General features: G+C 51.6%; 1 protein-coding gene across 7 annotated transcripts in view; it reads right to left on the bottom strand.

Moving 5' to 3' along the window:
* LMO1 (LIM domain only 1) overlaps positions 1-24,941 on the bottom strand; it is a 41,861-nt gene that overhangs the window by 4,386 nt on the left and 12,534 nt on the right. For 3 of the 7 annotated variants that reach the window (XM_086340188.1, XM_086340190.1, XM_086340193.1), the window contains one exon: positions 111-324. In XM_086340188.1, coding sequence (XP_086196314.1) covers positions 111-324 — 214 coding nt within the window. Of the gene's footprint in view, positions 1-110; positions 325-1,921; positions 2,298-3,940; positions 4,051-24,941 lie in introns of those variants that run through there. The other 4 variants (XM_086340192.1, XM_086340186.1, XM_086340191.1 and 1 more) reach the window with 4 other exon arrangements.

Below are 24,941 nucleotides of genomic sequence, written 5' to 3'. Positions count from 1 at the left end.
CGTAGACTGGGTATGGGGGCTGAAGCAGGGCAGAGCAGTGCCAGCCGTGGAGAAGAGGGCTCTCGGGCTGGCAGGGCCGGGGTGCGTGCGGGGCGGGGGAGGCTGCCCACCTCAGGTAGTCACGCCGGCACAGGATGAGGTTGGCCTTGGTGTAGAGCGTGGAGCCCACCTCGCCCAGGCGGCAGTCACAGCAGGCGCACTTGAGGCAGTCCTCGTGCCAGTACTGGTCTAGCGCCTTCAGCAGGTAGCGGTCCTTGATCTTGCGGTTGCAGCCCGCACAGCCCTTCTGCTTCCCTTTGGGCTGGACGGAGAGCATCGGCACACCTGTGGATGGACAGACAGATGGACATGGTGGGCGCTGTGGCTCAGGACATGTCCCTCTGCTTCTTTCTGCTGCCCCGTCCCAGGATCCTTCCCTGTCTCCTTGGCAACCACCTCTCCTGGCCTTGGGTCCCACGCTGTGGGGCTGCAAGGCACAGCCTCCTCCCCTGGCCCATGAAGGTCCCTCCAGAAGCTGCAGGAGCCCCAAGTCTGCTCAGCCACAGGCATACAACCAGCCCCAGGGCCCAGCCCCCCCGAGTCACCCCTCTCCATCCAGCCACTGTCCCCTGTGCTGTGTGACCCACCGTACACCCGAGGCCTCCTCGGGAAGCCCCATCTCATCAGCTCTTCCAGCAGCCCTGAGAAGCTCGTCATGGGCTTGGGTTCCACTAGGACTCCTAGATTTGTTTGCCACCTCAGGACGTCCTCACACTGCAGTGTGCTTTTCATTTTAACTGGACACATCAGATTAAAGCCTCTTGGTTGTGGGGGTGTCAAGAAGAAAGTGGGGTGCTCCTGTGATACTCCTGGGGGCACAGGAGTTCTGGAGCTCCTGGCTGGTGTTGGGGAGACAGCCGGCGCTGGCCTTGTTGGTGGCCTCCCTAGGAATGTTTCTGCATGTGTGCCTGCTCAGTTGCTAAGTCGTGTCCAACTCTGTGATCCTGTGGACTGTAGCCCGCCGGGTTCCTCTGTCCATGGGATTCTCCAGGCAAGAATACTGGAGTGGGTTGCCATTTTCTGTTCCAGTGGAACTTCCTGACCCAGGGATCAAACCTGTGTCTCCTGCATCTCCTGAATTGGCAGGCTGATTCCTGCTGGGCCACCTGGGCAGCCCCCAGGAATGTTTCTAGCTGGATTCAAACTTCCTACCTGCCCTAGCCTGAGGAAGGGGAGTTTCAGTGCCTCTGCATCCTTACTCGTCCTACCAAAGTAAGAATCTTGGAGACTCTGGCCAGCTCCCAGGGTCCATATGAACTTCCCGGCATACAAGAAGATGGTGAGTACAGAGGACAGGAATCTCAGCATGGCCTTGCCTGGAGGAGGGGCAGACCACCCAGCAGCAAGCAAGTGCACTCACACGCAACCCACGTACACTGGTACCGCATGCAGTGGGCTTGTATGTGCACAGAGGCATGGCTCCTAGGGCCCCAGCCATGAGGCCGCAGGGAGGGGAGGTTGAGAAGGAGGTGGGGGCAGATGTCCCCAGGGGACCTGGGCATCCATGCGGGGCCCTGAGGCTCGGGTGTGGTGAAATCCAGGCTTGGATGGAAATGCGGGGAGTCTCAGAGATAGGCTGGACAGCGGGGTTGCCTGTGACACCTGTCTAAGAGCCCCTCACAGCGGTGGTGGGGGTAGGGGGTGTTCCTTCCCTGACTAGAGCACTGCTGGGCTGAGGGGTCGCCTCTGGAGGGAAAAGCCCACTTCTTCCTGCCCCCTCGGTTTTCCAACAAGCCCCTGAAGGCTCCCTCTTCCTGGGCCCATCTTCTCCAAAGGACCTGCGTACTCTCCAGGCTCTGGGTTCAGTTCCAGTTCCAGGGCACCCCTCCTCTCGGCCCTCCCCCTCACTGCACCGCCCCCCCCCCCCGCCCCGGCCACCAACCATTCCCTTCCTTCCTCCAAAGGTGACCCTTCCTCATGCTTCAGGAGAGAAGTAGCTTCCAAAGGACTTCAGTCTCAGAGTCCACAGAGGTCCAGTCAGACGGGCCCCCGGAGTTCTTACAGGCAAATGCTCTCATTCCACAGGTGGGGAAACTGAGACCCAGATAGGTCAAACGGCTCACATAAGCCCCGCATCAAGTTGGCCCCAGGGGTCCTGCGTCCCTCCTGTGCTCTTCTCGCCCCGCTGCCTCCTCTGGGAGAGGGGGCAGCCCTGGAGAATCCAGGATCAGCTAGACAGGCGAGGGCAGTGTGGAGGCCGACCAGGCTTCCTGTGCTGGGCTCCTCCCTCCCCCAGTCCCCGCAGGGCCCATCTGTTAGCTGGGAAGTCCGTTGCCTCATTTCCTTAATGCAGCTCTAAAGGTTAATTGGTCTGAGAGAGTGATGGGGCTCAGGTTGGCTGCGTCCTCAGGCCTGCCTGCGTCTCCGCTGACAGGGGCCAGCCCGGTCACAGAACTCTGAGGAGCCCAGAGAGGCTGGCTGGGGAGCAGACACGTCCGTGAGCTAAGGGGGGCCCAGGGGGCCCTTCCAAGGCCTGGCCTACAGGGAGCAAGTGCGGGAGGGATTCAAAGAGCTGGGCGTGGGAAGGTCTGGGGGCTCCCGGGGGCAAAACTGTCCCTGGGGCCTGTGGAGGGAGAGCCAGCCAGCATAGCTATGCATATAAATTCCAGCTTGGAAAACCCCAGGCGAAGTCTCTATCCAGTCTCCCTAAGGCTGATTTCCCCTTCGTTCCCCTGGGCTGGCAGCAGGCCTGGCTCCCTTCCCAGACATGCTGGGCCCTCCTGGGGCTCTACACTTGTGCTTTCACTGCTGTGGGGTTTGGGGGTGGCTGGAACTTCCTTACTCAGGGGATATATCTGGCCCACTAAATTATACCCCCAAATGAAGGGGGATCCCAGCACTAGGAGTGTCTGTCCTGTTCCATATTCCATCTGGCTTGACTCCTGGAGAGGCTAAGCCTGCAGTGCTATAGACCACATGGTAGCTGGTAATTCTATCGATGCTGGGACGGGGCACCTAGAGGACCCAGGGAGGTTATGGGGAGTGAACCCACATGCTGCCCCAGGTCCCCAGCCTGGCATAAGGTGGGGGCTCTGGAAGGCCTGAACACCCGACTCCAGGCAGGCTGCTTATCTGGACACTGCTTTCTGGGCCCTGGAGAACTCTAAAGAAGACATGTAGCTCCTGTTAGTGTCTGACGTCCACTGAGACACGGAACATTAGGGTCAGCCTGGCCGAGGAGGTCCCAGAGCATCTGGGGACTTTGCGCTTTCTTTGCCTAGAAAGTCTGAGGTCCTGGGAGAAGTCTGACTCACCCCTCCCTTCTTTAGGAAGCACTCACGCTATTTGCTCTCCCTGGGCTGGTCCAGGAGACTTGAAAACACCCCTGGCAAGGTGAAAGGGCTTTAAGGAGAACATCTATGGTCCCTTTTTCCCCAGATGGAGCAAGATGCTCCCCAGAGGGTCCAGGCTGTTCATCCCTGTCCTGCCTCCCCAGCCCCCTTCCAGCCTGCCAGTCGGCCCTGCAGACACCTCTCCTCTCCCTCCTTCCCTCCCCTGCCCGGCTCTGGGAGCTGAGCCTCAGGCCATGCACTTTCCATTAAGGAGATAGCATCCTTTTGCTGAAGTCCATTTGGGATCCATTTTAGTGTTATCTAAAAATCAAATCTACATGGTAATCCTTTTAATGTACTCCTGACTTTAGAAAAAAACAGCTTTGCGCTCCTTCAGGAAAGGTTTTAAAGCATTACCCAGTAATTACTACTCACCCATGAAAACACTGATATTTTACAATGGATGGTGTTTGCCCCTGCGTGTGCGTGCAGGCTCACGCTCAGACACACACACACACACACATACACATGGGACCCAATAAAATAAACTAATTCACTCAGCTCGAGTGTTCCCCTAAATCTTGGGGTGTGCAGGGAGATATTTGACGGGAGATGAGCCCAACCCTTACCCTATCCCTACGCTGGTCAGGCTGAATCCCTGGGCGGGCCGATGCAGGAAGAAGGCTGGCTCCCAGTCTGACTCATTCGGCTGCCAGACACTAACCCTCAGCTCTTTAATCTGGGGAAAAGCCAGACAGTCCGGGTGACCAGAAGGGACTGCCAGAGGTCATTCAGCTCTTCCCACACCCCACAGAGTGGTCTGCCAGGCCACACCCAAGTCCTCAGCAACTCTTGCCACCTACCCCCGGCCAGCCTGCCCCTCAGATCAGACTTTTCCAAAGTGCCAAGGCCACCGGCTCCTGGGCCCACCCATGCCTCTAGTTTGAAGAGCAGGCTAAGCCCAGCTGTGGAGCACTCTCTCCGCTCCTAGTGATCTCAAGGGCCGGTCCGCCTCCCCAGAATGGCATCCCCATTCAGCCCCGGGTCACTCCACATTATGCTCTGTGGCTCCCCTGCTGGAAGCCACTGTGGCCACCACCCAGAACTCCACCTGGTATTTGAGGCCCCCCCACTGCCTGGCTCTGCTGGTTCCGCTCCCTGCAGAATTCAGGAATAACATTCCCTTTCCATCCTGCAAATGGAGTTCGTCTGCTTCTGGCCCAGAGCCTTCCTTTCACTATTGCTCCAGGAAGAACAATGCCTGGTCCTGCCCACCCCACTCTTTCCCAAACGTCAGAGTCAGCAGTGGAGCTGAGGCTAAGAGCCTAGACCCTGAACTGAGAAAGCCTACTTTCCAGTCTGGGAACTGTCCTAAGTCACTGGAGGGCCTGGTGCAAATCCCTTTACCTTTCCAACTGTCATCTGTGAAATGGGGCCATACCAGTTTCCTTCCACCAGGTTGTGGTGAGGACTGAATAAGGTTCTTCATAGGAAGCCCCAGCCCAGAGTCTGGCCACTGGCTGCGACTGACAAATAGGAGCCTATTGTCAACATGCACCCTGGGAAGTCTTCCCTGTTCTGACACTTGTTTTCTTGCTCTTTAACTTTTTATTTTGTCAACACTTCAAACTTCCAGGTTTTGCAAGAACAGAAAGAATTCCTGTATGTTCTTTACACCAAACCTCTAAATATGAACTTTTTAAACCATATTTACTTTATCCTTCCCTGTTTATCTATGCAGCTACCTCCTTCCCTCCTTCCTTTCCTATAATTCTTTTCCTGACTCAGGGGAGAGTTGGTTTCAGTAATGAAGCCCCTGCACCCCTTAAAACTTTGGTGTGATTTCCTAAGAGAAAGGACAGTCTCTCACGTGACTCCAGTACAACGATCAAAGCCAGAAAATTACCACTGATCTAATACTATTATCCATCCATTCAGATTTCATCAGTTCCCCCAATAATATCTTTTACAGGAAAATAAAAGTCTGGATCATGCATTTCATTCAGTCGTTAAGTTCAGTCTACTTGAATCTGAAAGAATTCCTAAGCCCTTCTTTGTGTTTCAAGACACTAACATCTTTGAAGAGTACAGGCCAGTTATTACGGAGTTTCCTTCAATTTGGTTTTATCTGACACCTTTGACTATATGACCTTAACTGCTCTGCGGTTCTTTGTTATAAAACGAATATGAGAATAGCACTCCTAGAGCTTCGGTGAGGAATCCAGGAGCTAATCCACGTGAAGTGCTCTGGACTAACCGAACCTGGCAGTCCAGAGCTAGCCCTGATTAGTGTCAGCCCATTCAGCACGTGGGGAAGAATGACATTAGTCACAGCTCCATCTCAGGGCCCTGCAACCCGTGATGGACACATTTTGAGGAGGATCACTTGATTTGAACGTGCCACCATGGTTAAAGTCATACAGGCGCTGACTAGAGTTGAGCCTTACCCAAAGGATTGTCTAGTGGCCACTGCAAACGTGTATAGGAGGAGGTCAGCCGCATCCATCTGACAGGCAGCTTCAGGGACCAGTCGGGAGCAGATGGGGGCTGTGGCAGCTCAAGGGGTGACAGCTCAGGGCAGGTCCCGCTGGCTGCCCTGGGAGGCCTGGGACACAGGCAGGTGTGGGCTTGGGATTTCTCGTCATCGCCCCATATGCCTCGGTACTGTTTCAAAACCACGTTCACACAGCACAACACAGCTGCGCAGCACAGAGCTAGGTCTCCCTTTCTCACCCGAGGGGCCAGCAGGGAGCCAGGGCTGGACTCTCCTGGGGGCTAAGGGTATTCTGGAGGGAGATATCTATGATTGAATACTTAGCAGTGCTCGCCTCCCAACTGCCTTATGGGACGGTACCCTGATTATTTTCATTTTATTATTTTTCACACACCACGTGGACCCCATTCCTGTCCACTGTTGACACCTTTGCCTCCCTTGAACTTGTCCTCGGCTCTGTTGGTGGTGTGGGGCACCCGCTCCTGCAGCAGACCGACGGAGCGGGGGCTTCATGGACCAGCACCCATCTGGTCTCCTGTGCAAGCCCTGGTCTTGATCCTGGATAAGTCATTGCGTCTCTCAAGGCCTGTTGGTCTCCCCACCTGTGCGGTGGGAATGACTCTAGCATGTACTTTCAGGATGTCCTCAGGCACATGTAGGATAACACCTGGCATTAAATGCACCTCTCCTCACAGAAACTAGCAAATGCCTGTGAAGATGAAAGCAATTTTCATTTTAACAATGGGAAAACTGAGGCACTGGAAAGGTTGTGACTTGTCGTAGGTCATACAGAGCTGGGATTTGAAGCCCAGCAGCCTGTCTTCAGGATTCATCTGCTCTGATGTCGGGCTGGGCATGGCTCACCTAGAGCTGCTAGCAGACCCAGGAGGCAGACATCACAGAGGTCAGGAGACACAGAAGGTACGCAGATGCAGGTCACACCTGCAAACATACATAGCTGCACACAGACTTCCACATGCACATGTAATCGCACACTTGCAAACTAGGTCCATAAGAGGCTGGGCCACATCTGCTTACTCTCCCCAGAACGTTATTCCAGGCTCTGGCACAGTGCGAGCATTAGTAGGTGCTCAGTAAATCACATGAAAAGACATACCCCTGCATCCAAGCACATGCACGCACAGGTGTCACGTAAATATACACACATACGCTCGAGTGGTCATATGATCATTGACTGTCTTTTTACAAAACAACATATCAGGACTTCCCAGGTGGCGCAGTGGATAAGAATCCACCTGCCAGTGCAGAGGACATGGGTTCAATCCCTGGACTAGGAAGATTCCATGCTGTGGAGCAACTACGCCCGTGTGCCACAACTACTAAACTCCGCATGCCCCAGGGCCCGCAAGAGTAGCCCCACACTCCACAACTACAGAAAGCCCTCGTGCACCAATGAAGACCCAGCGCAGCCACAGATAAATAAAATTATATTAAAAAAAAACCCACAACATATCCAAAAAGTGGACTGTAGCTCAAAATCAAGCTCTGATTTGAACAAAACCCACAAGTAAGAAGCCTAGTGCTCGGTTCTCAATACCACATTCCCCAGGAAATGGAGGTGAACGAGCCCTGAGGTTTTGCCCACACGGACCCATGTGAAGCGGCTGACATTATCCAGAAGAGATCAGTCTACAATCATCATACCCACGTCAGCTGCCAGAGGCTAGGGTCTGGGTCCCTGCCACCTGCAAGGTGCCTGTACCCAGCAGCGTCCGCACCTGGACCTGGAACTGCAACGTAGGATCCCAAACACAGCCAGCCAGCGGCCCCTCCTTAGCATCAATCCCGTTTAATAAGGAAATTTGAAAGTGTAATCTAATTCTGCAGAATCTCTTTAAATCTCGTTTTCTCAGAAGTAACTTCATTTCACACGGACACATCCAGCCTTGTGCGAAGGCCTCCATTTCACACCAGTTTTATCTCCACAATTTCTCGTCTGACTGCACTCCTATCCGAGGGCCTTGCCATGCGCCAGGTGAGGCCTGAACTAATAGCATTTCCTACTCATTTGGACTCAAAAGCCAATGAGAACAACTGTTGAAGCACGCGGCTACAGCCACCTAGAGCACGCTCATCACCACCTCTGTGCGCACACCCCCTTACAGGCAGGCGGCTGCGCACTGGGTTCGATGAGGGAGGGATGTGGGGCTCCCGTGACCTCCAACTCCCCGTGGTGGGGGCTCGGTTCCTGGGATGCCAGACAGTGCAGTGGGGGGACTGGCCCCTTTGACTCTGGAGGAGAGGAAGGCCATGTAGACCCTGACAGTGGTCCACACAGAGAGACGGACTCAGCTGACTCCATCACTCCCCAGCCCAGGCTCAATATATTCACCTGCTAAATGAGGACAGCCTACTTTAAAGGATTATTTAGAGTATCAAATTAGATAATGGACATGAAATGCTTATAACAACATTTAACAAAGTAGCTTTAAAAAAGTCAGCTAAGAAAACTTACGTACATCTGACGACCCAACAATTCTCTTCCTAAGTATGCACCCAAAGAGTGAGAGTTTATGTCTACCAAAAGAGACGCACAAGGATGTTCCCAGCAGTTCTCAATAGCTCCAAACTGGAGACTGCACAGATGTCCATCAACAGTAAAATGGATACTAAATTATGCTATGATTATACAATGGAATAGTACACAACCATGACAAGGAATGGATCACCAGTATACACAACAACATGGATGAATCAGACAGTATAATGTGGCACAAAAGAAGCGAGACAGAAAGGCACACTGCGTCACTCTATTTGTATGAACTTCCCAAACAGAAAGCTGACCCATGGTGATCAACGTCAGAATGATGGCGTGTATCATCACCTGTCAGGACACGTGAGGAAGCCTGCTGAGGGCCTGAAAATGTCCTTTATCTTGATCCTGGTGGTGTGTGAATGGGGGCACACATATGGAAAACGTCACTGAACAGCTGAGACTTGGGCCTTTTACTGCATATACATTATACCTGAGCAACAACAAAAAACTAAGAAGGCCCCTCAGTTGGGACTTTATATGTCTTTTCATAAAACCCACCATTTACCCACCATTCACTACCTCTGTTGTCTCAGTGAATCCTCATTTTTACCCCGAGGCACTATATGATTAACTCACTCAACAGGCCCAGAGAGGTTCAGGCTGTTACCCAAGGTCAAACAGCTGGAAGGTGGGAGGGCAAGGATAGGAGCCCCAGCCTGCCAGATTCCCAGGATCAAGTTCTCACCCCTGCACACACCCCATGGCCTCCCTGAACAGCCCAGGTGAAGAAGGCTTGCTGGAGCAGCTTCTGGGTTCTCCTGTGCAGCCTGAACAGGGGTAACTCTACGGTGGGACTCTGGGGGCAAGCTTAGAGCAGGGTCTGGACTAAGAGCAGGAGGAGTGACGGGCAGGGCACTGTGCCCAGGCTCTGGCGTGTCACAGGCTTCTCAGGCGTTGGTCCTTCAGAAGCTGTGGCTGCTATAGGGTCTAGACAGGGCTTCTGGCCGGGCCAGCAAGGGGATGTGGACTGGAATCTAAGGACAGAGATGATTCAGTGGCTGGAAAGGGAGCAGAAAGGCTGTGTGGAGGCAGGGATGAGATGTTTGCCCTGCGGCCTTAAGAAAGACAAAGAAGCTTCACTGGGGAGGGCTGAACTGTGAGAGGACAGACAGCTGGCGGCTCCGGACCCAGAGCTACAATGGTTGGGGGAGCCTCAGTCAATAGCCAGGAGCTTCGTGTGAATGAGAGGATTGGGGAAGCGGGGCCTGGAGAGGGGCCTAGGTAAGAAATTTAAAGGGGTCCAGCAACACTTGCCTTCTCTAAAGTGCCAAGTGCCTCTGGGTCTCCACAGTCCACCACAGTAGAGGCTGAAGGAAAGCACTGTCCAGTCCTGTCCCAAACATCTGCAGCCACGGTGGGTGCGTTTGACCTCATGATAACACTCCACAATGAATGCCTACTACAGCCAAATGCTTTAGACTCCTTAACGCTCATCCTGCTCATGACCCCAAGGTCAGGGAAATCACAATCCTGCCCAAGGCGACCTGTGAGCGGCGGAGCAGGGCTTTGGACACAGGCTGCTGGCCAGGAAGTGCCCCACCCCCTCCCTGCTCTTTCCAGAGGCAGCATCGCATCATTTTTTTCCTAAGCAACAGGGAAAGTGAACTTCTGCTTGGACCCGATCTGGGCCTGGCCAAAAGAAGGCGGCTCTGAAACACCCCCTGCAGGGACACACCAGGGCAGGATGGGCCCCTGGTCCCCAGGGTCCCCCAAGGGAGCCACTTTCTGTGCCGGAATCCGAAAGCAGCTGGCACTTCTGCAGTGGGTTCTGGTGGAGGCAAATCTCCTGAGGTATGGTGCGTCTGGAAGCCTGAGCCCACGGGGACCTTCCAGCGGAGGGAGATAACACCACATGGGTCCTCGCTACTGAGGGAAGCCGGACCCAGCATAGCCTGCTGTCAGGCAACAGCTTTAGGGAACCCAGTAGAGAACTTGAAGGGGAGCACCGAGAGACATGGGAGCAGCTGCAGAATCTAGGGGCACTTTGAAACATCAGAAGCTGCATGGGGAATGATGCCTAAGTTAACTGCGTACTTATCTGCAGTCCGTGCCCCTCCAGCATGGGTGAAGGCCTTCTCTTCTCATCTTTGGGAAGCTCCAGATACATCTAGGAAGCAACAGATCCAAAACAGGGCTCTAGGTCTCCTCCCTCAAACCTGTATCCTTACCCAGGCTTCCGTTCACAGTCCTAACACCATCATCCATCCTGGTGCTCGGGGTATAAACTCAGAGTCATCCTCAGATCTTCCATCATCCTCATTCCTCTCCCCTGCTTGGTCTGTATCCCATCTCACCTACTTTGTTCCACTTCCAGAACCACCACCATCTTTCACCACACTACTAGCTAAAGCCCCCCACCAGCTGCTGCTTCTGTTCGTATCTATAACCCAACTTCAAATAGCAGCTGGAGAAATCTTTCAGAACAAAGTAGGTCAGGTCTCTGCTCAGCTTGAAACCCTTCCTCAGCTTCCAGGGGGCTGGGAATATCACCCACACTTTTCATCAAACCCATGATATCCTTGTGTGGTCTGGTCTCTGCCCCTCCACCCCCAATGAGCTTTAGCCAGAGTCCAGCTCTCCCTCCTGCCTCAGGGCCTTTGTACCTGCTGTTTCTCCCTTGCCAGAACACCCTTCCCGCTTCTTTATGAGGTTGGTTGACTCCTTCTCATCTTTTGGCTTCAGCTTAAATGTTATCTGCTTAGAGAGGCCAGCCTTGATCTCTTGATTTTCTTATTTAAATGACTCCTTGGTCATTTCCTTCTGAGTTTTCACCACAATTTGTAATTGTTTTTACTTTTTAGTGATTTTACCTAAGAAAAATGTTTGGTCTCTTATCATAAGACTGTAAGTGCCATGAAGACCTGGGAGTTCTGTCTTATTCACCACTGTGTCTCCAGCACTGAACCCCACAGTGATCACTTTTTAACCATCAGTTCAGTTAATGAATGAAGAGACTGAACAGAATCTATGCAGATATTACTGACCAGAGTCTGCTAGGCCAAGTGGGCTGATGCAGATAGGCAGGCTCCCCAGAGATGGGTGTTTTCATCAGGCTTGGTGCTGAATCACACACCTGGAGCTATGTAGCTCAAAGAAACAAGCACAGATGCAACTGCAGCAGTGCCTGGCCTGCCACTCTCTGGAATTTGAATAGGCCCACCCCAGGGCTCTAGCTGAGAAATGACTGCTCTTGTGCAAACACTGGATTGGCCAAAAAAGTTCCTTCGGGTTTTCCCGTATAATCTTCCCGTATAATCTTAAGGAAAAATCGAACGAACTTTTTGGCCAACCCAATATAAACCCTCTACCTTTTAGATAAAGGGGCACCAATCCTGTCCTTCAGCCCTGCAGACCCATGAGGAATGAAGCCCCCTCCCCTCCTCAGTGCATCTGAAAGTGAAAGTATCAGTAGCTCAGTCATGTCTGACTCTTTGTGACCCCACGGACCTGGCTCCTCAGTCCATGGAATTCTTCAGGCAAGAATACTGGAATGGGTTGCCACTCCCTTCTCCAGGGGATCTTCCCCAACCCAGGGCTTGAACCTGGGTCTCCTGCATTGCAGGCCTCTTGAGTAAATACTCCCTCCCAACTCTTGTGCTGGGGTGGAGGCCTGGAGCTCAGGCATCTGTGTAATCTTGGCAGTTCAGTCTTTCCCTTTGTGTTTGCGGCCGGGGCACCCCTCCCCTGGCACACAATCCCACAGCTGCCCTCTCGAGGGTCCTTTGAGCTTAAAGATATAACCACTACTCCCTCCCTGCCTAGTCTGAACCTCTCGGGGGAAGCAGAAGGAAAAAGCCCCTGAAGTTTGCTACAGAAAACCCCCAGGTCCAAGCCTCTCTCTATCTGCAGCTCCCTCAAGCCCCATCCCATCCTGGTCTGTTGCAGCCAGCCCCCAGTCACTTGGCAGGATGCTGCTTGGAGCTGCATAATTGTGGGTACTAGCGGAGAAACGTCTGGAAGCTGAATTCCCCAGAAGGCAACTCAGCTGCTCCCTGGGCACCGGCAAAGCCCGCGTCACCCATCTAATGAAACAGGGCTCCCAAGGGGCCTGCAATCTCCACAGAGGAGGAGGAGGGCACGGACTCTCAGACGAGTCTCAATTTCACAGCATCAGAGACGCGAGCACCAACGCGCTGAACCAGAAAACGAGAGTCTGGCAGGAGCTGCAGGCACACCGTGAGCGCCAGGGGATCGGAGATTAGGGCCCTTCAAAATCAATTTTGAATTCAAACTTTTAAATGCGTTCTCTAGATGCCACGAGGGGACCCTCCAGGCAGGCTTGGCCTAGCCAGCTGCTGGGTCCTGCTTGCTTCCTGGAGCAGCCAGGGCCCATCTGCTAGCCCCCGGGCTGGGTGAGGGAGGAGAGGGTGAGGAGGCTGGGAGGGAGACCCCAGAAGTGGGAGAAGCCTCTTAGGTGCCAGTAGCCCCAGCACGGCTCCTGGGGTGCCTGGCTGAGGTGCTATCCTGGGGCCTTCTGTTGAGGCCTAGGGGGCTGCTCCTCCCTCCTTTGTAGACCTCAGTGAAAAGAACTGAAGGCAAGGCCCACGTGAGCCAGATCCCCACAAACCCCTAACCTGGTTGAGGAGGCTCGTGGGGTCCCAGTGGAGGAAGCTGCTAAGAACACGAGCAGTGGAGTCAGACAGGCAGGAATTTGTATCTCAGACATTTGTATCTCAGACCAGCCATGGGTTCCCAGGGAGAAGGTGTTGGTTCAGAAGTGAATTTCCCTTCCAGAAACCTGGTGGGAGGAAGCCTGCTGTGCGGGCCTGGGCGTGCAGGCCCTGGGAAGCAAGAGTAGTCTGAAGCCTCCCAGTGCAAAGGGAGAGTAAGCGTGACTAGGAAGCTGGACTGCTGGGAACGCCAGGGTGGAGGCAGGCTGCACTGAGGCATGGGGTCTGCAGCCAGGGAGCTGACAGTCACCCTGCCTGCCACCCGTCAGGCCGTGTGGGGCATGCTGAGTACCATCCTGGCCCTGCACTGGAAGGGGATGGGACTCAGGGGGCAGCGGGCCACAGCTGGAAACCAAGCAGAACAGACTGCTCCAGCCAAACTTAGGAGGAGGCCCCTGGGCCTGCAGGATAAGGGCCTTGGGGATACTTGCAGGCAGAGTAGGCTCCTAGGAGCCCCTGCTCTGCCTGGGGCTCTGCTCAGGCATATTCGTTCCTCCAAGCAGACGATCATCCCACCACTGATGCCTTCCATCTCTGGGTGGGGAAGCTGGTCCACGACAAGCCTGTCTGACCTCAGTGACTCACCGCCCCTGCCCCTCAGTTTTCCAAACCTGAGGCTAAGCCCTCAACTGGAAGCCACACTGAAAGAGACATAAACACGAGCGACTGTGAGCCACTCTTCCACTGAGAGGCACCGGGAGGGCAGCCCCCTTCTGGAATGAGCAGCCCTGCAGAAGGGCTGGGGTCACCAGACCACTTGCAGGCGAGGAGGCAGGAATGCCCCAACCCCTCCCACCCTCTGTCTTGGGAGTGGGCTGCCTGCTCTGTGAGGAAATTACAACATGGGCCTGGGTAATGCTCCTTTTAGTTACAGCATAAACTGCGGCAATAAAGCGTACCTGGGGAATGTTTAGAGAAAGCACTAATGATTTCTTCCCCAGTGGTTAATAAATTCACTTCCAGATCAATTTGTTCGCGATAGAGCCTGGCGAGCGGAACCCGCGCGGCGGGCACAGCCGACTGTGTCTTTTTCAGTATAAATGATTTATTACAATGATTAGCGGCACATAAACAATTTAAAATACAACGCTAATTAGTTTGGGGAAGAAAGGAGGGGAAAAGCCACCCTGCCTCTCTCCCCATTATGTTCTACTTCCCTAAGTGTGTACTTTTTAATTAAATCCAAATGTCACAATAAATTTAAAGTGTTTTATTACCATTCGGGCTAACTAAGGCAGTCATGCAAGCCCCCGTCTCAGGCATCATGGGCGAGGCTGGGGGTGAGGGCTGAGGGGGCAGCAGGGCCTATCTACAAGCTCTCCTGGAGACGGGAGGTTTTGGTGAGACCCCTGGAAACCCCTCCTGCTTTCTGGCAGCCCCAGGCTGGAGAACGCTGGCAGAGCCCACCTCCTCTCAGCTTCCTGGCCAGCCCAAGCGATGTCTCCTCCCCAACACCGGCTCTGAACAGCCCAGAATCCACCCATTTCTCCTCCCAGGTCCCACAGCACTCCGCACCCTCCCCAAGCCCTGCTCAAGTGTTCTAGCACCTGCCTCACGTCGTGCTTGGCATTTCCTATACATCTTACCACATTCTCTTTCCAGTGCTCTGAGTAGTAGTTACTGCTTCAGTTTAGTGGATGGGGAAATTGAGGCTCAGAGAGGTGGAGTAATTTATCCAAAATCACACAGCTAAAAAGCAGACTCTTGACACATCCTAGAGTAGCATTTTGCCTTAGAGCCCACGTCTTACCACGTCTGGGGCCTGACTTTCCAGCACGCAGGATGGGGACGAGATCGTGATGGCTGCTCAGACAGGGATCTCCCTCGTATAACACCCTGCTGTGCCCAGAGACACAGGCGAGACGGGAGTTCAGGCCAGGGACCTGGACCTTGATGAGTCTGGGTTCAAGTTCAGGTTTTGCCACGAATCCACAATGTAAACTCAGTCAAGTCCTTCAGCCTCTCTGAGCTTCAGCATTCCCATCAGCAGAACTCGAGTAATAATACCCAAACTGCAGGGCCAAAGGAGCAAAGCAGCTAAAGCAAGAGGAGTGTTCTGCAATCCTGGACACGCTATGTAAGTAGTAATTACTAACAACAGCTCTTGAAGTGAGCAAAGAACCATAAGAAATCCCACTTCACTGATCAGAAAACTGAAGCCAGCAGTTGAAAAGGACTGACCCAAGGTCCTGCTGAACCTTGGGTGCCCAGAGGACCGGGCTGCAGGCAACCTCCTTTCCAAAAACTCAGACAGCCAAGGATGGTTTATCTTCTCAACATTCTTGTACTGTTTATTTAAAGTCAAAAACAAATATCCCTAAACATAGAATTACCATATGACTCAGCAATTCTACTCCTAAATATATATCCAAGAAAAATGAAAACATATGTCCACACAGAAACTTGTATATGAATGTTCATGGTAGCATAATTCACAATAGCTAAAAAGTAAAAACAATTGCAATGCCCATCAACTGATGTATGGATAAATAAAATGTGATATACACAGATAATGGAATATTATTTGGCAATGAAAAGAAATGAAGTATTGAGACATGCTACAACATGATGAACCTTGGAAACACTATGATAGGAAAGAAGTCAGCCACAAAGACCACAACTTGTCTGATTCCATTTGTATGAAATATCCAGAATAGGCAAATCCATAGAGACAGAAAGTAAATCAGTGGTTGCCAGAGAGGAGGGGAATGGGGAGTGACTGCTAATGGATATGGAGTTTCTTTTTCGGGTGATGAAAATGTTCTTGTATTAGATAATGGTGATGGCTGCATCACTCTAAATACACTGAAATGCACATTTTTAAAAGGTTAATTTTGTGGCATTCAAATTATTCTCTGTAAAGCTGTTATAAAGGAAAGCAAAACAAACAACAAAACAAATATTCCTTTGAGAACAAGAGAAAACAGTTCACAAAAGTAAATTCTGGGGTCAGGAGAGGGGTCCTGGGAGGTCTAACAGCCAGCCCTCAGCCGGGATCACCCTGTGTCATAACAGCTACTCCATAGGGAAGGGCTTCAGATCACCCTCCCCACCCCTACCGGCTCCCTCCTCAGTACTCCCATCCAGAAATCTGATTGTGCCCTCTCTTTCCAGCCCTGCTCCCTAGGCAGCATCATCTCCTCTGACTCCCTGAGTGTGTCCACTCCTACACTTGCGTTTTGTCTCCCTAGAGCTCTCTGTTGAAATTTCTCCATCCTCTGAGGCTATCATCCCACCTACAAACAGCATACTCATGGAGGGGGGTCCCTTTTCCAGACCCTGAGCTTGTCCTACATCAGGTATCACAAGTTACAGCACAGGCACTATGACTAGGATCGGAGTGAGGTCCTCCAGGTCCCCAGCCAAGGTTCAGTAAGGAGTGCTACCCTATCTCAGGGCCTGAGTCTCCCCTAGGCGGGGTGTACAAGCTCAGATCCAGGCCACAAAGGCCAGGAAGGAAGGCGACTAGGCTGCCTTGGGGTCAAATGAAAACTGCTGGAGGGAGAGAGTACAGTGCCCAGGCCAGGGCAGCACCCTTTGTGGCTAATCTGAGAAGGTGACTCAAGAAGATGAAGCACGTGGTCAGCAGAGGGAGCCAGGCCCACTGTGGCAGGGTGCACCTAGCCGCCCCTGAATCTGGGGCCTGGACTGATGCTCTTGGGGTTTCTCTCTTCTTGGGGGAGGGAATCTGAAGCCTTTACCCTGGAAGGGAAGGCAGAGCATCTGGAAAGTGGGCCATAGGGAGAAGACTGCAGCCAGGGTGGAATGGTCTGGGTGGCTAGGCCCTGGGCAGCCAGGCAGGAGCTGTGCTGCACAGAGGCCCTGAGGGACAGCTCATTGCAGAGCCAGGGCCTTACGCTGGGCTCACCATGGAAGTGCCCTCAGACACAGGTTCTGATCTTCTCAGGCCAGTCATACTCTCATATAATCAGGAGGTGGGCCGTATTAGACATGGATAAGGGTAGAGGGACTTGGCTGTTTCCCAGAATCAGGAGTTTTTTTAAATTTTATTTTATTTGGCTGCACTTCATTGCTGCACTTGGGTTTTCTCTAGTTGGGGCAAGTGAAGGGCTATGCTCTAGTTGTGATGCACAGGCTTCTCACTGCGGTGGCTTCTCTTGTGCAGAGCACGGGCTCTAGGGAGCCCAGGCTCAGTAGGTGTGGAGCACGGGCTTGGCTGCCCTACGGCATGTGGGATCTTCCTGAATCAGTGATTGAACCCGTGTCCCCTGCATTAGCAGGTGAATTCTTAAGCACTAGATCACCAGGGAAGTCCAGGAGCTTTCATGGAAGCCAGTCTGAGAGAGGAAACAGGCCCAGAGCTGTGAAGGCCATGAAACACTTTACAGACGGATCAAATGAGATTCTGGGAGCCGGGACGTGGGTAGCTGGTTGGGCTGGACTTGCTGCTCCCCTGCCCTGGTGTGCTCCCCCTGCCTCAGGCCAAGGGCTTCAGCTCACTCCTTTGAAGCCTGGAAAGCCAGAAGCTTGGTCCAATCATGGAGCAGCCACAGAAGAGAGCACAGAGAGCAGGGAGCCTCAGGCCAGGCTGGGCAGGGTCAGCAGGAGCCTCCAGGACAAAAGTGGATAAGGACAGGCTTGCAGTTGAGGACTCTGTCTGCCTTCCCTGGGGCTCAACTCTGGAAACTCAAGCCTTGCTACTGGTAGTAGAAATGTTCTAGGCAAGATCTTGACCACCAGGAGACTACAGAGATTCCCTCACATTCCCAAGGCCACAGTTCTAGCCACTCCCTCCACCATTTCTTTCCAGGACTTCAACTGCCTCCAGTCTGACCATCTAGTCCCCGATCTCCACCCCACCCACCCACAGGCCCAGAATGACTCTTGGAAGGAAGGGAACTGCAGGAAGGAGCAGAGGGCTGTCTACGGCTGGAGGGGTTAGGGAGTGGTCATCCTATAAAATTCAAAACAAAGAACACTTCCCTCCTACGTCATGGCTGGTTTTTTTCTGCCCCTAGTTTTATCCCCTCCAAATATCCTCCAAATTGGGGAAGGAGTACGTCAAGGCCGTATATTACCACCCTGTTTATTTAACTTATATACAGAGTATATCATGAGAAATGCCAGGCTGGATGAAGCACAAGCTGGAATCAAGATTGCTGGGAGAAATATCAATAACCTCGCATATGCAGATGACACCACCCTTATGGCAGAAAGTGAAGAGGAACTAAAGAGTCTCCTGATGAAAGTGAAAGAGAGTGAAAAAGCTGGCTTAAAACTCAACATTCAAAAAACTAAGATCATGGCATTCTGTCCCATCATTTCATGGCAAATAGATGGGGAAACAGTGGAAACAGTGACAGACTATTTTCTTGGGCTGAAAAATTACTGCAGATGGTCCTTGGAAGAAAAGCTATGACCAACCCAGACAGCACATTAAAAAGCAGAGACATCACTTTGCTGACAAAGGTCCATCTAGTCAAAGCTATGGTTTTTCTAGTAGTCATGTATGGATGTGAGAGTTGGAACATAAAAAAGGCTAAGTGCCAAAGAATTGATGCTTTTGAACTGTGGTGTTGGAGAACTCTTGAGAGTCCCTTGGACTGCAAGGAGATCCAACCAGTCAATCCTAAAGGAAATCAGTCCTGAATATTCATTGGAAGGACTGATGCTGAAGCTGAAGCTCCAATACTTTGGCCACCTGATGTGAAGAACAGACTTATTGGAAAAGATCCTGTTGCTGGGAAAGATTGAAGGAAGGAGAAGGGGAGAACAGAGGATGAAATGGTTGGATGGCATCACCAACTCAATGGACATGAGTTTGAGCAGGCTCTGGGAGTTGGTGATGGGCAGGGAAGCCTGATGTGCTGCAGTCCACGGAGTCTCAGAGTCTGACACGACTGAGTGAACTGAAAGAACTGAGTAGATGTAACAGTAATATATCTTTGTCTTTGTCTCAGGTTCCTGGCACTGAACTCCTATAAACCTTGCAATTTCCTGAGTGATGGGAGTATCTTTTGTTATTCATAAGGAGTCCCTACTGAGTACCTCTGAGTTTATACTAATGAGGTGACTTAGGGTGGGGCCCCTAGATAGCCTCAGGCTGGGGATGGTCACCAGAAAGACCTTATGATTAGATGGTCAGAACTTTCTGCCTCACCCACTGACCTCCAGGAAAGGCTGGGAGGTGGCTAGTGATGAAGCTCTATATAGAGTCCTGAACAAGATTTGATGAGCTCTGGGTTGGTGAACATGTTCACATATTAGGAGGGTGATGCATGCCAATATTCAGGAAATCAGTCCTGAATATTCATTGGAAGGACTGATGCTGAAGCTGGATGAAAGCTGCTATGCTTGGGACCCTACAGACCTCACCCTATGTGCTTCTTCATCCACCTGCTCATCTGTATCCTTTATCATCTCCTTAGAGCAAACTGGTAAATGTAAGGAAATGCTTTCCTGAGCTTTGTGAGCCATTCTAGGAGATCATCTCACCTGAGGAGGGGTGTTGGAGAAGGAAATGGCAACCCACTCCAGTGTTCTTGCCTGGAGAATCCCAGGGACGGGGGAGCCTGGTGGGCTGCCATCTATGGGGTCGCACAGAGTTGGACACAACTGAAGTGACTTAGCAGCAGCAGAGGAGGGGTGTAGGGAACCCTGATTGTTAGCATGTTGGTCTGAAGTACAGGTGACACCTGGACTTGAGATTGGCTTCTGAAGTGAAGGCAGTCTTGTGGGAATGAGCCCTGGACCTGTGGGATCTGACGTCACCTCTGGGTAGGTAGATGTCAGAATTGAGTTAAATTTGTAGGACACCCAGTAGGTGACCACTGAGAAGTGGAGGATTGGTTGGTGGTTTTGGAAAACATTCCAGAGTAGCCCAAATGATCTTAATAAAATGAAAATCTGCCCTCTCTCTGGGATAAAGGAATTTTTCATTCTGTCTGCTCATCGCCTGCCTTCCTTTACCTGCTAACTCATTCATCCACAGGTCATGCAACAAATATTTACTAAGCATCTACTACTAGGGGCTAGCCCCTAACAGCTATATGTTAATAAGCATTATATTTTGATGATAGTTCATCAAGAAAGTAGTTCTTAATGAGCTTCATTAAGTCAGTTTGATTTGACTCAATCAAAATTGCCTTGATCAATTTTCTATTCATTAGTGTTAAACCATTTCTTTCTCCTCCATTTTATTATATTGGAATTATTCTCATTGGGATAAATTATTCTTAAATTCTTAAGTGACTATGTGGCTCATGATCAGTTTGGGGCTCACATCAAATCTTTCAAATTAGAACTTTCATTGTTGCCGGGGATTTTTTTTTTTTTTGTAGTAATTACTTATACCAGAAAATATTTCCTGAGCCAACTTTGGCAGGTCTAAATTCTATCAGGAAGATTTGGTTCTTCTGTCAATTTTTAGTCAATAACATATTTTGCCAGGTGCAGTCTTAACTGTTGCCAGTTTTGCTTTGTGTTAATTATTTCAACCAATTTAGGCTTTTTCCTGGATTATTTTTTTCTTTACATTTTCAATAATACTAATGAGATGTTATTCTTGTGTAAAACGCATATTTTAGCACTGATCTGATAAAGCATTCTGAGGATCAAAGAGTAGTGTGAAAACATCCTAAGGGGAAAAAAGGCAGGTCAAAACATCATACTCTGTACTTGGGCTGAGTACTAAGCGGGACCTGTGCCCAAGTTAGCCCCGCCTACTGTCCTCTGCTCCTTGGGAGCCCTAAGCCCTGCCGGGATGCCTGGAAACTGGGGAGCAGCTTCTGGCTGGCATGAGAATGGCCGCCTGCAAGAGATTGCCTCTGGTCAACAGGCAAAGAGATGAGGTTCAGCCCTGATGTCCCATCCCAGGTTGCAGGCAGCCTCTGCTGGGCCCCAGACTTTTCTACTCAGAAAGTATCAGCTGAATATCTCAGTGTCAGCAAAGAATTATTAATGGATGCTTCTTGGTGCATTCATACCCCCACCCCCCAACCACTGATAAAAGGACATAATTGACCAGGGTCCTCTCAGGTCTGAAGCTGGGACAGGCTCACTGGCCTCCAGGCTTTAGGCCTATTTCAAAAGTCCCCTCTGTCTCCTAGTTGAGCTCTGCCTGGGAAGAGCCAGGGATGGGATCGTCCACCTGACCAAGTGTGGAGGGTTGGAGGCCACAAATGCTTTCACCTGGGATCTCTACTTCTCCTGACCCCGGGAGACGAAAGAAGGACACAGCAACATCAATGGGGTGGTGTCTCTCTCCTGGTCTTGGCCTCACCCCAACTGCTTTCCACCAGGGGTCTCGTCTCCATGCATGGTATAGCTTGGGCATCAAGCAGCCAGCAACCCTGGAAACATAAATGGCAAAACCCCAGAGAGGGGAAGAGGCCTGCCCAGGGACATATTGTGAGTTGGTGGCAGAGCCAGGTGGAGGAGGCATGAATTTTGGTCTCCATCCTATGCCCCAGCCCACAGGAGAGTCTCCTTCAGCCCTGTTCACAGGTGAGAAACTGCTGAGGTGGCCTCTGCCCAGGCCACCTCAAAGACGCCAGCTCCACCTGGCCTGAGCAGAGCGGGCAAGGGGCTGAGGCCCTCAGTCCCACTGCTGTGGGGAGGCTGCCACAGGAAGGAATGACCCTTATCTCCTCCGAGAGAAGAGAGGCCCTGGAGTAACAGACAAGTGCTTTGCAAGCCTGCCCTCTCTGGGCATAACCCTCTCCTCTGCAAAATGGGACTAATGCTGAGTTCCAGCCTCCTGGAGGCGCTGTGAAGATGAAATGAAAGGTGCTGGGACATCTGTGTCCTTCCCTGGTGTGAGGTGATGCAGGGAACAGAGGTGCTGGGCCTCCTGGGGATAGAGGTGAGTCACTGTCTCTGGGGGCAGCTAAGCTGTTGGACACCTGGGGCCTGAAATGCTATTCCAGAGGCTGACAACTCACAAGCAGTAGGAAGCTTCTTAAGATTGTCCCAGCGATCCTCTGGCTTCCCAGGTAACTCAGTGGGTAAAGAATCCACCTGCCTGCCAGGGCAGAAGTCTCAGGAGATGCAGGTTCAATTCTGGGTTGGGAAGATCCCCTGGAGGAGAGCATGGCAACCCACTCCAGTATTTTTGACTGGAGGATCCCACAGACAGAGGAGCTTGGTGGGCTGCAGTCCCTGGGGTCACAAAGCGCTGAACAGACTGAAGCAACTGAGCACACAGGCGTGCAATGATCCTCTGCACCCTGTGTAGCCCCACCCCCCACCCACTTCCTTGAGTATGAGCTGGACCTAGAGACTTGCTCCCAAGGAAGAAAATACAGCAAAAGTGATGGAATGTCACATCTGTGATTAGATGTGTCACATTTTATAAAAGACTGTGACTTCCTGCTTGCTAGCAGACATTCTCCCTTGGTGGCTTCAAGGAAGCAAGCTGCTCTAGTGGAGAAAGCCATGAGGTATGGAACTGAAGGCAGGCTTTGGCCATCCTTCAGTGGAGAATGGAGGCCCTCAGTCCAGCATCCCACAAGGAATTGAATCCCACCAACAACCACATGCAGAGAAGGCAATGGCAACCCACTTCAGTACTCTTGCCTGGAAAATCCCATGGGCAGAGGAGCCTGGTAGGCTGCAGTCCATGGGGTCATTAAGAGTCGGACACGACTGAGCAACTTCACTTTCACTTTTCACTTTCATGCATTGGAGAAGGAAATGGCAACCCACTCCAGTGTTCTTGCCTGGAGAATCCCAGGGACGGGGTCGCACAGAGTCGGACACAACTGAAGCGACTTAGCAGCAGCAGCAGCAGCAACAACCACAAGTGAACTTGAAAGCTCATTCCCCTGGATGAATCTTCAGATGAGACCACAGTCCCAGCCAGTGCCTTGATTATTATGACAGACCCTGAGCAGAAGACCCAGCTAAGTACCTGGACTCCTGACCTACAGACACTGTGAGATTAAAAAGTGGGTGCTTTTTTAAGCTGCTAAATTGTGAAATAATTTGTTACACAGCAAGAGATAACTAACACACCACCACACTGGTGGATACACGCAGGACAGGAAGGACCTTTCCTCAGGCCAGAGAGACGGGGCCTGTGTACAGATCTCTGCCCTACAACCTTTGTTGTTGTGAGCTTCCTGGAGCCCCATTCTTGCTGTGTAGTATGGAGAGTTCGGAGGACAGAGAACACCCTCTAGCTTGCTGCAGCAGATTCCCTGTTCTCCGCTGGGCAGACCAGGAAAGTGGGTGGGGCTGACCCACTTCCTTGTGGAGTCATTGCCCCAGGTCCTCTCCAAAGAACACTCCTGCCAGAGTTCTGAACCCAGGCACATCTGGAACGGAGTAAACTTTCCAAAGCACACCCATTTCCACTTTCTCCCCTGCTCCTCCCAAAACCCTAGGAATGTGAGGGAAACCACATCAATCACCTTTAAGACCATCAAGAGCTGTGTGAAGATGGTCATGATCATACCCGTTTCACCAGTTAGAATTACTTTTCAGTTTACTATCTAGAATTACCTAGTGACCAACGTGGGATTTGAACTCAGTCTGTCTGACTAAGCCCAAGCTAGTTTCACTTGGGAAACTAAGAAACAGAGAGTTCAAGCATTCATGATGTAGCCCCCCACAATCCATAGGCAGCCCCCATAGGCAGCCACCCACAATCCATAGGCAGCCCCCATAGGCAGCCCCCCACAATCCAGGCTGGACAGTCTATCACCAAGGGATCAGGAATTGGAGTTTTTAAAGATTCAGGGGACAGGAAAGTCTGGATGGAGTGGGTGCCCGTGGGGGCCATCAGAGCCCAGACCAGGGCTGCTCCCACTTATCCAAGAAGAACCAGCCTCCCTCCCCCGCTCTATCAAGTCATTGTGCCAAGCAGCAAAGGTGAATTATTAAAACTCCCTTCTGGGGTACCACATGGATTTTTCTCCACTGAGATTTCAAGCAGAGGGGCGGCCGCTCCCGCCACACAATATTAAAATGTCAGGAGTTTAAGGTCTGCGTTGGTTGAGTCATAAGTTATCAGCACCCAGTGAGGGCCAACAGAATGCCTCCCTTAAATTATTAAGCAGAAAGCGTCAGACTGTAATATTTTGCTAAACCAAAGTACAGACACAGACAAAGATGTCATTTCAATATTTGAAACCAGCAAGTTTAATTTAAAATAAGAGCAAACCAATAAGCTCAGAACATAGCGGCGTATGAGAGGAAAATTATACTGTGAGAGGAAAAAAAGTGGAAGGACTTAAGAAATTTATAAAAGTAATCTCCAAGTGGAAATTAGAAATCAAGGCCTAGAAACAGAATAACACAAAAGAAATATTACTGTCCACTTTCTAAATCAATATAACACTGCTCCACGCTGGAATTACCATGGTAACTCAAGTAAAAAGAATCAAGCAATTCTTATTATTTCAAAATAAAATCACAGCCTGAAGCCTGGGTTTTATTACAACCACTGATAGATCGCTGGCTTGTATTTATCTGAAATATTGCTTTTCAATCAGTTGGTTTATGAATGTACACGGGCCTCTCACCAGCCCACTTACTGCCCTGTTTTGAGGCGAGGGGCTAACCAATGAATTGATTCCCGCCTGGCTGCATCTGCATGGATGTCCAGGTTTCATTCCGTTCTGGGAACCATAGAACTTCACACCCCTTCCAACTGATGGGTGGCTTTGCTGGACAGACGAAAAGGCAGAGAAGGCAGTAGGGCCTGACCTCACTGTGGTCCCCCTCCAGGCTTCCCCATGGAGGAATTGGCCAGGCTCTGATGTCGGCCCCCAACAATGGCCCCCACAGGAAGCCTCCCACACCCCCAACCCCAAGTCATCCTCTTGCTGGCTCCATCCCTCTCCCAGGAGCTCCCCCTGCAGCCCCATTACAGACCATTCCGATTCTACTCAGGGTCACAAGTGTCCTTCTCTCCTACCCTCAAGTCTGCCGGCTGCAATGGGGAG

The sequence above is a fragment of the Bos grunniens genome, chromosome 15 (genome assembly GCF_055505025.1).
Source record: "Bos grunniens cultivar Pamir isolate PY7600 chromosome 15, Bosgru_T2T1.0, whole genome shotgun sequence".
NCBI classification, from domain to species: Eukaryota; Metazoa; Chordata; class Mammalia; order Artiodactyla; family Bovidae; genus Bos; species Bos grunniens.
The sequence above is the reverse complement of the archived record's forward strand: the minus strand, read 5'-3'. Positions and strand labels throughout refer to the sequence as shown.